This window comes from Benincasa hispida, chromosome 6 (genome assembly GCF_027475165.1).
Source record: "Benincasa hispida cultivar pf3 chromosome 6, pf3_genome.v1.1, whole genome shotgun sequence".
Classification (NCBI taxonomy): domain Eukaryota; kingdom Viridiplantae; phylum Streptophyta; class Magnoliopsida; order Cucurbitales; family Cucurbitaceae; genus Benincasa; species Benincasa hispida.
The window spans coordinates 29,186,557-29,200,426 of NC_143483.1; the positions used below are offsets into that span (position 1 = coordinate 29,186,557).

At 35.2% G+C, this 13,870-nt stretch overlaps 1 protein-coding gene across 1 annotated transcript in view; it reads left to right on the plus strand.

The window, feature by feature from the left end:
* ILA (putative protein kinase regulator ILITHYIA) overlaps positions 1 to 13,870 on the plus strand; it is a 60,570-nt gene that overhangs the window by 32,119 nt on the left and 14,581 nt on the right. Inside the window, exons 23-35 of the mRNA XM_039035178.2 lie at positions 927 to 1,091; positions 1,170 to 1,346; positions 2,187 to 2,309; positions 2,458 to 2,538; positions 2,626 to 2,742; positions 3,516 to 3,688; positions 5,958 to 6,035; positions 6,115 to 6,262; positions 10,275 to 10,397; positions 10,509 to 10,565; positions 10,652 to 10,762; positions 10,871 to 11,062; positions 11,141 to 11,314. Coding sequence (XP_038891106.1) covers positions 927 to 1,091; positions 1,170 to 1,346; positions 2,187 to 2,309; positions 2,458 to 2,538; positions 2,626 to 2,742; positions 3,516 to 3,688; positions 5,958 to 6,035; positions 6,115 to 6,262; positions 10,275 to 10,397; positions 10,509 to 10,565; positions 10,652 to 10,762; positions 10,871 to 11,062; positions 11,141 to 11,314 — 1,719 coding nt within the window. The remainder of the gene's footprint in view (positions 1 to 926; positions 1,092 to 1,169; positions 1,347 to 2,186; positions 2,310 to 2,457; positions 2,539 to 2,625; positions 2,743 to 3,515; positions 3,689 to 5,957; positions 6,036 to 6,114; positions 6,263 to 10,274; positions 10,398 to 10,508; positions 10,566 to 10,651; positions 10,763 to 10,870; positions 11,063 to 11,140; positions 11,315 to 13,870) is intronic.

Below are 13,870 nucleotides of genomic sequence, written 5' to 3' on the forward strand. Positions count from 1 at the left end.
TGTTTGGTATTTTGTTTTCATTGTATTTCACTCGCTGTCCTTTTCCTTCGCGGAGAGTTGTAATTTTGAGTATTAAGTCTTTTTTCTTTTTAATATCAATCAATCATCTTGTTTTCTCTTTTAAAAGAATAATTAAAAGTTGAATTTTCGATCTCTTACAACGTCCATAGTTATATTCTGTACTTGTGATTTCGGTTTAAAATCTGGGACCCATGGTTTTGTTTCAAATCTATACAAAATCTAGGACATCTTGTGTATAAGAAGCAGATATTGGAGGCTGCATATTTTAAATGAGGAGTAAGAACATAAATCGAAGGTTGAAAATATGTGAGATTCAGTGATGAAGTTTGAACGTTTAAGAAAAAGTACATAAAAATTATAAAAGATAGTACATCTTGTGTATAAGAAGCAGATGCTGGAGGCTGCATATTTTAAGTAGAACATAAATCGAAGGTTGAAAATATGTGAGATTCGGTGATGAAGTTTGAACGTTTAAGAAAAAGTACATAAAAATTTTAACCTATCTGTAAAAGATGTACTACTTTTATTACAATATCTGCTTCTTATACACAAGATGTGCAACTTTTATTATTATTATTATTATTTTTGGTATCCGTGAGTGTCTGGGCCACTTCATGCATATCTCGAATAATCTCACAGGATAACCTGCTTGATCTTACAACATATGGGTATCAAGAAACCTCGTAAGACATTAAATTCTAAGTAGGTGCCCACCATAGATTGTATCCATCCCCTCTTAGCCCTTTATCAAACTCAATGCCCTACTATAGGTATAATGTAATATGCCTTTCTGAAAGAATTACCTCCTTGTCCATTTTTACCCACGTTCTCTGTCTTATAGCTTCCAATTATTTTCTCATGCTTTCTTTGTTGCCTCACTTTCACATCTTGATGTTTATTCTCAGTCTGTAGCTGAAATTGCGGAGGATATTTGGGATCGCTATGGATATGACTTTGGAACTGATTATTCTGGGCTTTTTAAAGCACTTTCTCATGCTAATTATAATGTCCGGTTGGCTGCATCGGAAGCACTTGCTGCTATTTTGGATGAATACCCTGATACGATACAGGTTTTTCTTCAACTTAGAATTCAATTGTTAGTCAATTTCTAGAAATGCAGTTTTCTTATTTTTGGGTTGTAATTTCAGGAATCTCTTTCTACATTATTTTCTATGTACATCCATGATACCAGCCCTGGAGGGACTACTGTAGATGCTGGTTGGCTTGGACGTCAAGGGATAGCATTGGCACTATATTCTGCTGCTGATGTATTGAGAACGAAAGATCTTCCAGTTGTTATGACATTTCTCATTTCAAGAGCCTTGGTATGTTGTTAATATCGTTAGCCTGTACAATTACCCTGGCTTTTTTAGATGAGAAAATTTTATTACTAAAAATATTCATCCATATATGAACAAGGAGAAAAAACAGAACTTCCTGTTTGTCAATTTTCATTTTCTTTCATAAGTATTTTAGATGTGGATTTAAATAGTGTTTCTGTAACTCTTAGGATAAACTTCTTTTATTGTTCTCATCAATGTTTCTTGTAAGATTAGGCGTTAAATTAGTACTATCCTACGTTATCATTACTCGTGGTATTGTAGAACTAAATGTATAAGCGAATGCTTATTTGTGAAAACGAGATAGCAAATTGATATTATGCATGGAGACTGATGACTTGAAGTTCTTTAACGAGAAAAGAAGACAGGAAGCTCTTTTTATTATTATTGATGTGCATATTTTTTTAATTTTGAACAGAGATGGAAGCTTTCTTGCTATGGTACTTTGTAATAATTCTAGAATAAAGGCAGCTTTTTTAATGACTGAAATTGTTATTTATTGTTTGGAAATGTGGAAGAGAATGTTCTAAATTTTATTTAATTTATATGCCACAGGGGTATTGTTCCTCTAGGGATATCTGATAAAATTGGAACGATACATGAGTATCATAGTAGTATCATTTTTCTCTCCGGAAATTTTAAATGTTGAAATAAGAATAATAATTGAAATAATTAGAAATACTAAGAAAATATCATAATAATTGATACGCCTGATGTTTTCTATCAATGTGGAAAATATGCCGGGTTAGTCATTTTGAATTTAAATGAATTGTTTCAAGGAAAAATTGAACGTAGATCTTTTTGATTCACAAATTAATTTTGCAGGCTGACCCCAACGCTGATGTTAGGGGAAGAATGATCAACGCTGGTATTACGATTATTGATAAGCATGGGAGAGAGAGCGTTTCCTTACTGTTTCCTATCTTTGAAAACTACTTAAACAAAAAGGTATTCCTTTTCATGTTAGAGAGATTCTTTTTCCTTAAATTTCTTTTTGCTTTAAGTTTATGAGGTCCAAAACTTGTTTCTGCTCTGATTGAAAGTGTGTGCTGAAAATTTCCATCTATCTATTATTCTTGTTTTCCCAATTTTCTAGGCATCAGATGAAGAGAAATATGATTTGGTTCGTGAGGGTGTTGTTATATTCACTGGAGCATTGGCGAAACATTTGGCAATGGTATTGCTTTTTCCTAATATTCAATTGCCGATATTGATGCCTCCATTATTTTTTTATTTAAAATATAATATCTTAATGATTGAACAGAATGATCCCAAGATCAATACCGTTGTGGATAAATTGTTGGATGTTTTGAATACTCCGTCAGAAGCTGTTCAACGTGCTGTATCTACATGTTTGTCTCCATTAATGCAATCAAAGCAGGTTGGTCACCGTCCTGGCTGGATAGGTTTCCTTTCAAGTGTCGTATTTGATACTTTACTATTAGTGCCCTAATGATGTTAAATCAGATGTTTCTAATGTTGTTGGCTGGTTTTGGTGGTTTGTCACATTTCCCTCTTGTATGGTAATGGAAATGTATGCACCCTTTTCAATATGAGAAACATTTTTTTTCTTTTTTCTTTTTTTTTTTTTATTTTATATCCATGTTTGTTTGGGCCAGTTTACGCACACTTCGACTAATCTTACGGGACAACCTGCTTGACTCTATAACATTTAGGTGTCAAGGAAATTCGTAGGATATTAAATTCTAGGTAGGTGGTTACCATGGATTGAATATATCCCTCTTATAGCCCTTTATCAAATTCGATGCTCTTTATTTACCACTAGGCCAACCCATGATGGTTAGTAAAACATTTTTTTAATATTCATAATCCAAAACATCAAAAGTGCAAAACATACAAGTAGCTGGATGTGAAATTAGTGAATTCCACTTGAGATTTAGCCATCTTCCTTCAAGGAGAGAAGTTCGAATCTTGTTGGTTTGGAGAGTTTCGTCTGCCAGAGAATGGTTTCTACTATATCCTCTTTTAATGGTGTTGGGTAACTTAAATATTCACTTGATATCTTTTTTCCCCCCTTAGTTTGTGTAGGTTCCTATATTTTTTTTGCTTTTACTTTTTTGTGAAGTAATTTTGAATATTGATTTGATAGGTTCTCTTTTTCTCGTCTGTTATTTTGGTATTTTGTTTCGTTAGGATGATGCTCCAGCTCTTGTTTCAAGGCTTTTGGATCAGCTGATGAAGAGTGAAAAATATGGGGAACGACGAGGAGCAGCATTTGGACTTGCTGGAGTTGTTAAGGGATTTGGAATCACAAGCCTTAAGAAGTATGGAATAGTTTCTGTATTGCGTGATGCTCTTGCAGACAGGTTTGTTTCATTATGAACCAATCTCATAATCAATTCCAGTTTAGCATTAAAGCCAAGTTTTTAATCTGACTTGATCATTGCCTGTTTTGAGATTTAAAGTAGTTGGGTTCCACTGCCAGCATTAAAGAAATGCTAGCTGCATGGTAGTCTTTTTTTTTGAAAAGGAAACAATACTTTTAATTGACAGTTAATAAAATACATACTCAGACCACTATTACAGTTTTATTTATCCCAACATACTCAGATGACTATTTTTTTTTGGTGTTTTTTGTTTTTTTTAAGGAAACATGGCTTTCTATCAATAAAAAGAGACTAATGGTCAAAGTACAAATACAACCATTACAACCAAATACAACCAATTAATAACTCCAACCAAATACAACCAATTAATAACTCAGAAAAATCTGCAGCCCAAGGATCGATGATTGGAACAAGGAGAACGCTCACTGGTCCAGCGAAACAAGAACCAAGTCAGCAAAGATTAAATAAAATTTCATTCCTTTCAAAGGCCTTTCAAATGGAGAACGCTCACTAGTGTAACGAGTAGGATTAAAGACAACTCCAAAGTACCGAGATGCAACACAATAATCTGACAAAGAAATCAAAACATGCCAGAAAACTTCATTTGACCAAAGCCCAAGCCTTTACGAGTTCCTACCACTGAAAACTTAATCAAAGGATCTTCTAGTTCTCGTTAAAAGCCCTCCTGATTTGTCAAAGAACTCCACAAAAGACCATCCAATTTTCTTGTGCTTCCACAAGGATGTGATGAAACTTGCACCAGACTTCTCCCTTTATCTCTTGAAATAAAACCAAACCTGAACTAAGATTTTGAAAAATCTTTGCAAACAAGCTTTCTTGTATCGACTCGTGAATTTTATTGATAATGAGTATCCCCTTAAAAAGATTCTAAAACGGGCAGTTTGCTTTTAACTAACAATACCAAAAGACCACCTGATTTTTCAAATGAATCCACAATAGGCGAACCAAATACCTTTGACCTCCACCTAGCATTGAACAAATTAAAGATGAAAACCAACTCCAAAAGATATTTTCTATCCTTACAAAATCAACTTACAATAAGAGATGAATGGTTAGCTTTACATAAATGTAGACCACAAACTTCAACAATGAAAGAGAACTTGGAAGGAATTTGAGTTGGAGACAAGGGACAAGACTTATGTTTGGAACCTGATCATCCATCCCTTCATTAGACCTTTGGAAACAAGAGAGCAAAAGCTTCTCCATGATCATCATCAGTAAACTTTTCCTCTGAATTTGAAACCAAAATGTGATCATTAAGCTCTTCGCTGCTCACACTAACAATCGAATCATCAGAATTGAGGGGCTCTTTGAATGGAAAGTCAAGACACTCCCGAAATAAATCGAGGCTTCAAAGCTGGAAGAGAGAAAGGGGAAAGCCTAAAGTCTTGTGGAAGAGAATGAATCTTTGAAGAGTTCAGACTAAGCTTTGATGAAACTAAAGTTTGCACATGAATACCACTTTCTTCAATGAGATAAGAGTTAACTTCTTCCTTGGATACATGAGTTGAAGCACCTTTTCAACAATATTGCTTAGGAAAAGGTGGAATAAGGGTTGGGCCGTATGATTTTTCTACTTGAATCTTGCAGCTATTAATAAAATCTAAATTTAAATACTCTGGCGCCAAAGAGGCAGAGGGATCTTTCCTTGTGTAATATTTTGAATATTTTGCAATAATACAATCCTTTAATTCCTTGAAGTATCTAAAGAATCCTCATTAATTGGATACAAAATCTCACGGACTTTTTGCTTACATTAAATGGGGGATGGACTCTTTTTTATCCATCCGAAAAATCATCCCCAGTGCCAAAATTAAAGCACTCTTCATGCAACAAAGGAGCTCTTGAACTACCATATAGCAATCCAAAGAAAATGTTAGGAACTGATGCTCTGATATTTGAGGCCCTTACACTTCCCCCAACATTAAACTCTTCAACAATTCTTTTACCTATTTGAAAAGCATTTTTATTTCCATTTCCTTTTCTCAAATATCTATCTTTTGTTACATATGTTATATCCTGTGGAAGTTAGCACTTAGTATCTGTATGTACCTACAAGTAATATGTAAAAATTTACATTTTTGAAGAAATAAATATAGTGGGGCAACGGATGAATGTAAATATGAATTGTTTTGAACAATAACGATAATGATGCAAAAGAACAAGAGAGTTATTTGTAATGCTTTGCGTGGTTTTGGTGGGGTTTAAGTGAAATTGTGAACCGCAGGAATTCAGCGAAATGCCGTGAAGGAGCTCTACTGGCATTTGAATGTCTTTGTGAAACACTTGGAAGACTATTTGAACCGTGAGTAGATATCCTAGACTTCACATATCTTTATCTATTTTTTTTTTCCTCTTCATGGAACTGATATGTGATTTTCCAGGTATGTGATCTTGATGTTACCACTGCTTTTAGTATCTTTCTCTGATCAAGTTGTCGCAGTTCGTGAAGCTGCTGAATGTGCCGCTCGTGCAATGATGTCTCAACTTACTGCTCAGGGTGTGAAGCTTGTCTTGCCTTCTCTTTTGAAGGTGACAATTATATCTGTTGTAGCCATTCTGGTTATTTGACCTATGATATTCTTACATGTTTCTGTTTTAGTCGAAAGAAAGTGACTGTTTATTGTCTAGCATCTTATGCATTGAATCGTTGCATTTTATTTCATTTCATTGTTTGTTGTTCTAGATGTCCTAGTTGATATGTTTGAACACTTATTTGGATATTGAGGGGCCTATTTATGTGAATTTTCTCATACATTCTTAACAAAATGGCCTTTATAGATTTGATGATGTATTTTCTTTAATATTTTTGATAGGCAGCGAACCTTCGTGTTTAAAAAAAATATACAAAAAGATTGAATTCACTTTAAGATTCTTTAAAATATCATATATTTATGCTGTTTTAATATTGTCGTTCAAAATGAACATCATACATGCTCTTTTGTGAAAAATACTAAATATTTATGTTACATGTTAAACTAATTTTATTCTATCAAGTTTGGAAGAGTTATTACTTTGAATATGATTAGTTTGAAAATCATATTTTTTTAAAATTTAATTTTATGTTAACCCTTTATAATACTAATTTCTTAAACTATAATGTGTGTTAGCCTAAAATTCACTTTTCTTGTCTTATAATTTGAATTATTTATTAGTTAAATATAGATATAAGTAACTTTAGTTTTAAATAAAAATTGTATATGAAAATTGAATTCAACATTCAAAATAATGTGAACTTAAAAACTTCGTTACTCTATAAAGATACAAGCGGGCCCCCCCAACAACAACAATAAAAAAAAAAATACACACAGACTGCTATATAGGTCTACAATTTCATTTTAAATAATGTTATCATATCTAAAACATTTTTGATGTATGCCCAGAAGTCCTTGAAAAAGCCTCTTGAAAACTATCTCATTTGGCTCCCTTCACATATTTTTATGTTGGACTCGTAGGGATTTTTCCCTATTTTTGGGATCGGTGGTATTGGAGGAGCCTCTTTGTGCTTTGTTTATGTAGTTATACTCTAAGAAGCACAGACACCGATGCACCGATTTTCAAAAAAGTAGATATGACACGTCGGGGACATGTTCTTTTTTGTTAAAAAATTAAATATGTCATGCAATAAACACATTGTGAAATATTCCATTTAAAGACATCATTAACAACCATACAATTCATGAAAATGATAATTTTTGGGTGTGGAAGTGTGGTCGTGGAGGTGTGGCCGACTTCATGGAGTGCGTTTGGGCGTGGAAGGCCGAAGGAAGGTTGAAGGAATGAAGGTTTTGGGCGTGGAGTGCTTTTGGGTGTGGGAGGTGTGGAGATTGTTGGCTGGAATGTTGAAGGAATGGAATGAAGGCTGGGCAGAAGTGGAATCCGATTTGAGATTTTGAGAAATTGAAAGAAAAAACACAATAACCCTAAAAGCTAATTTTTGGGCTGGGCTGATATTATAAGGTTTTGGGCTGGGCTTTTGGGCTTAAACATGGCAGTTTCCTTGTTTTTTTCATTCTAATTTTGTAGATGCCGTGTCCTGAACGTGTCGCAGCCGTGTCGGAAATTAAAAAAATAATAATAAAATTCCTGACACGCCAGTTGGTTTGTCGGACACGTGTCGGCGGCATGTCGGAGCGTGTCAGTGTCCGACACCGACACTTGGCCATCTTAGGAGTGTCGGTGCTTTAGAGGTTATACCTCTCGAACAAGATGCTACATGCTGTGGCCTCTGTGTTGCCTTCATCAAGTACTTCTTTCTTGATGGGTTTCCAAAGACTTTGGACTAATAGAGAGACAGTGAATGCAGCAGGAAAGAGAGACAGTGAATGCAGCAGGTCTTCTTTCTTTCCTTCATGACAAATTTGTGGTTCCAAGGAGAAGAGATGTTAGGTTTTGGTCTCAACCTTCTAAGGTTTTTCTTGTCATTCATTCTTTCATATTTTGTCTTTCCTTTGTCCCTTCTCTGTTGTCCTGTATTTGGCTCTCTCTGAAAGGTTAGCAATCCAAAGAAGGTTAAGGTATTTATGTTGTAGATTTCACAGAGGAGAGTCTGCACTGTAGATCACGTTCATAGACTTTCTTCCTTTGTCTTGTTCCTGCGATGGTGCATTTTTTACGTTTAGTGTTTGTTGAGCATGGCATGCATAGAGATGGTCAGGTTGAGTTGGTGCTTTGAATTCTTCCTTTTCGAAGAAGGGCAATGTTTTGTGGCAGGCTAGTTTCTTTGCAATTTTGTAAAGCATTTGGATTGAGAGCAATATTAGAGAGGTTGAGAGATTGGGTGAGGATGTTTGAAGGTGGCTAAATATAATGCCTCTCTATGGCATGCATAGGATGTTTGAAGGGTTCCGTCTGTATTGGACTTCGTTTATGCAGTTAGTGTCTAGACCTTTGTTTTTTGTTAGGGCTTGATTCTTTTATGCCCTTGCTCTTTCATTCTTTGGAAGAAAGCATGATTTCTCGAAAAAGGGAAAAAAAAACTCTCTATCAACATTAATAGATTGGGAATAGGTTCGTGTTTGAGACGGACAATGACGAACTAATAATAGCATAGCGAACAGAAATAAGGATCCTTGGGAATGCGTTACAATTTCATTTTTTTTGGATAAGAAATAATTTCATCGATTAAAACATTTCTCTTCAGCTCCCCTCTTTTTCCCATCATGTTTTTAGTGCTGTGGGAGATGGTAAGGAGACGTACTTTTGGGAGGATCCTTGGGTGGGGATAGACCCCTCTCATCAGTGTTTCTTAGGCTGTATCAGTTGTCATCTTTGAAAAATTGTTTCGTGTTGGACTTTGTGGTTTGGTTGAGGAACTCCACTTCTTTCTCCTTTGGTTTCCATTGATCGTTGTCCAATATGGAAACGACAGAGGTGGCTTCCCTTCTTTCCATGATTGAGTGTTTTGACTTTAGGATTAGGAGAAGGGACGCTCGTGTCTGGAGTCCTTATTCGTTGGAGGGTTTATCTAGTAAGTCGTTTTTTAGGATTCTTTTGGATTCTTCACCTACTGTCGAGTTGGCCTTTGATGTTTTATGGAGTATTAAGATTCCTAAGAAATTTAAGTTCTGGCAAGTTTTGCTTTGTCATGTGAATACGATGAATAGGATCTTGAGAAAGATGCCTTCGTTAATGGTCCTTTTTGTTGTATCCTTTGTCGGAAGACGGAGGAAAACCTGATCATCTTTGGTGGGAGTATCACTTTGTGAGACCTATTTGGAATTGCTTCTTGTAGGAGTTTGACTTTACACTTGCTCAACAAAGGGATGTTCAGTTGATAATCAGAGAGTTTCTCCTCCATCCGCCTTTCAAAGAGAGGCCGTTTTCTTTGGTTAGCGGGAGTGTGCGCATTATTGTGGGATCTTTTAGGGGAGAGGAACAACAGAGTGTTTTTGAATCGTGGAGAGGGACCATAGTTTGGTTTGGTATTTGGAGAGGTTTCATATTTTTCTTTGGGCTTCGGTTTCAAAGACTTTTTGTAATTACTCTCTAGGCCATATCTTACCTAGTTGGAAACTCTTTCTTTAGTTGGGATTTTGTAGGCTTATTTTTTGTATGTTCTTGTATTCTTTCATTTTTTTTTTTTCTCAATGAAAATAATTGATATAAAAAAAATAGATGTTTCCAATTTGTAGTGAGAAAAGGAAAACTATAGCTCTGTAATGCTGGTATCTTCACAAAAAAAAAGCATTAAAGATGGCGGAATTGATAATGTCTTCTATATTCTTGCTTTATTTATTATTTATTTTTTTTTTGGGAAGATTCTTGCATTTCTTTCATCCTAAATCTTCCACAAAATTACTCAAACCAATGCAGATCCATAAACGCTGTTTCGATTTTGTTTGTTTAATATGCATCTTTACGAAAGCTAGTAGATGGATTAGAAACAGGTCCATAGATGAGCTGAGAGTAGGGTTTCTTCTATTTTTTTTCAACGTCTTTATCAGGAGTTTTTTCTGTATTTTTCTTACCCTCTCTATATCAGGGTGTACTTCTCTAATCTCCCTTTGGTGCCTAAGTTTTCTATTCTTATTTTTCTGTGTAGGGTCTTGATGATAAAGCATGGAGAACAAAGCAAAGTAGTGTACAGTTGCTTGGTGCTATGGCATATTGTGCTCCGCAACAGTTGTCTCAATGCCTTCCTAAGATAGTGCCAAAGTTGACAGAGGTATGTGCTACAAATTGTGTGTCTCTTCTAGATTTATTATGTGACCATTGAAAAAAAGGTTAAGCATTTAAGCTTATTTAGGTTTGAGATTTTTCTCCCAAAACACTGCAGGTTCTCACAGATACCCATCCCAAAGTCCAGTCAGCAGCACAGACAGCCCTTCAACAAGTAATATTTTTGAGCCATTTAAAGCCACACGATCTTTCTATTTTTCCAATTTTCTAATCAGATTCTTCATCATTGGCTTCTTTTAGGTTGGAAGTGTCATAAAGAATCCAGAAATATCTGCTCTTGTTCCTACGCTTCTAATGGGTCTTACTGATCCGAACGACTATACTAAATATTCTCTCGACATTCTTCTACAAGTAAGATTGATCGATGAATAGATTTAGCCTTTAGGACAAAATTTCAGTTAACATTAGTGAAGTTATTCGCCTGTTTTCGCCAGCTAAATGTTCATTAACTTATTGCAGACAACTTTTATTAATTCAATTGATGCTCCTTCCCTTGCATTATTGGTTCCCATAGTGCACAGAGGGTTAAGGGAGAGGAGTGCTGAGACCAAAAAGAAAGCAGCGCAAATTGCTGGTAATATGTGTTCCTTAGTAACGGAACCAAAAGATATGATTCCTTACACTGGGCTGCTACTTCCTGAAGTAAAAAAGGTAGTCATGCTCATTTAATTTATTCTTGGATTATATTAATATTATTTTTTCTAATTTCAAAATTTGTGGCAAGAACAGGTCCTAGTCGATCCAATTCCAGAAGTTCGGTCAGTTGCTGCTCGAGCAATTGGATCCCTTATCAGAGGAATGGGAGAGGAAAACTTCCCTGATCTAGTACCATGGTTGTTCGATACACTTAAATCTGAAAATAGTAATGTTGAGCGTTCTGGTGCTGCCCAAGGATTGAGTGAGGTGAAAATTCTCACGACTAACATCTTCATTTTTCAATCATCTATTTTTTAGCCGTATTTCAGTTATTCCTAATTTTGGATGATTCCCTATCCGCAGTGGTAACTGAGGAGATGTTACCATTCAAAGATGTGAATTCTGGATGCATGCTTTTCCATCTTTATTTTCTTAATTTCAGCTTATCTAGGAAGCACAACACTTCATTTTTGGGAAGTGTCTGTGACACGTAAAATTGTGTGTCCTTTTTTTCTTTATTTATTTAGTTTTGGACATGGGGAACACGCCACAGACATGGGGCGACCTGCCTAAAAGACTCAAACCTTTGGAGTTATAAGCTGGAGAGAACAAGAAGAGATAACTGGGGGGGAGGAGATGTGAGAAGTGAAAACTGAGGGAAGGTTGCGTTAGGGTCTTAAAAGTTGGGCTTTTGTCCATTATTGGGTTTCTTTCATGGCCTTTAAAAAAGATTAGTCATGTACTTTTTATGCACTATTTAAATTTCACGTTTTATTTTTATTTAAAAAAAAAGAAGTAAAAAAAAAGAAAGAAAAATTTTCACAGGTAGAAAAAATATCGAACTATTTACAGAAATTGTAAAAAAGTTTACCGTTAGACACTGATAGACTTCTATCAGCGTCTAGCTTGTATTAATTTCTATCAATATAGTGTCAATTGTAGACTTATATCAGTTTTTGTCACTGACAGACACTAATAGACTTTTATCAGCTTCTATCAATGATAGACTTTTATCAGTCTCTATCAATGATAGATTTCTATCAGCCTTTCATGGAAGATGTGTTGATTTTTTTCCAACCAAAGTTTTGAAAGATTTTGAATGTAGCAAAGACCCGTTGAGCAAAGCTGAGACTCTCGTTCTAAAGATATTCGAGAAAACCCAATGAGAGTTAAATGTTGTAAACAGAAGAGACCAAAGTTCTCAAGCAAAAGATCTATCAAGAAAGATATGAAGAAGCATTTCCTCAGCCGAAAGAGAAAAACAACATATTGATGGCATCAATGGCATCAGACACTTCTTAGGATTCTTTGTTTGCCAAATATCTGAGGTATATAAATCAATTCCAACAAATTCCTAGACATCAAGCCAAATATGCACGAGAATCCTCAACTTTTCAAGAACAACTAACCCATAAAAAGAAGTTTTGGAAGAACCATCACCAGCAAAGAAGAAAAAAAATTCTCTTCATGCAAGTCAATCCAATGACTTCAGAGAAGAAAAAACGAAACTTTGCAAAGGTAAACCATGATGCAACTTTCTTCTTAAGCCAAAGTAGCATTTCACTAAATTCAGAACTGCAGGCTTCTATCAGTGGAGCTTAATTTGGCTGGTCTTGATGAAGGAATAGGAGTCGTCTTGTAACAATTGTGAATTGGCAAGCCAAAGAGTTTAGAAAAGTAATCTTCAAGTACATTCCATACTGAGATCCATTGGCAGAATGACTAAGTCCACACTACTCAATGTACACCACGAGCTGTAGTGTCTTTTGTAGAGTGAACACCGGCTCTTGTTAAACCTATATTGGGAAGACAATATGATTGTTTTTGGCCTTGGGGTAAGTAATAGGTGGTGCCATGGTAGAAAGACGACATTCTGATCAGAGTGTGCTAAAAGCGTTTTACTCCTTTCTTCAATTGAATTTGAGTCTCAATTCAAAAAAGTTTCTTAAAATTGGAATGAAGAAAAAAACTCATTGTTTACAAGAATAAGACAGAGGAGATGCTTGAAATAGGGGTGTTTTAGTGAGATTCCATGTGTCCCTTTGGACTTCGGTTTAGAAGCTTTGTTGTAACTATTCTCTGGGTAACATTTTACTTAGTTGGAACCCCTTCCTTTAGTAAGGGTATTTTGGTGGGCTTGTTTTTTTGTATGCCCTTATATTCTTTCATTTTTTCTCAATGAAAGTTGTTATTATCAAAAGAAAAAATTAAGAAAGAAAAAAAAAAGAAAAAAAGAAAAGACAAAGGAGATGCTTGAATAAGACTATTCCTTCCTCTTCTTAATACCTTGGGGCTTGGAAATTTCAAAATCAATAAGAGACGTTTCAAAAGGAGGGTTAGCAATATCAATAAGTGCCTGCTCAAGTGATCTCTCTATCAAATTCTCACCTTTCAGCGGATTATTTGCAATTGGAAGAATGTGCTCCTCAGAAGGTTAAGGTCTTCCTTTGGTCCTTGGCTCATGGATGATGGAAGTTTGAATACTCATGAGATTCCAAAGAAAATGTGCAAATTGGTCTATTTCCCCCTCGGTTTGTATTTACAAATTGGTCTATTTCCCCCTCGGTTTGTACCTTGTGTTCTGCAGCCGAAGAGTCTTTCGATCGTTTATTCCTTCACTTCCCTTTTATTGGAGAGGCTTTTTTCTCATGTGATTCATGGGATTTCCTTTTCACCCAGTGTTTTTTTTCTTTTCCTTCCCCATTTTCTTCTCCTCTGATTTTTTTCTTTTCATTTCGCTCTCTCTCTTTCTTTTTATTCTTTTTCAATTCTAAAATTTCAAAATTAATTGAAAAAGTAAGAAGATCACTCGATAGTTTCTCA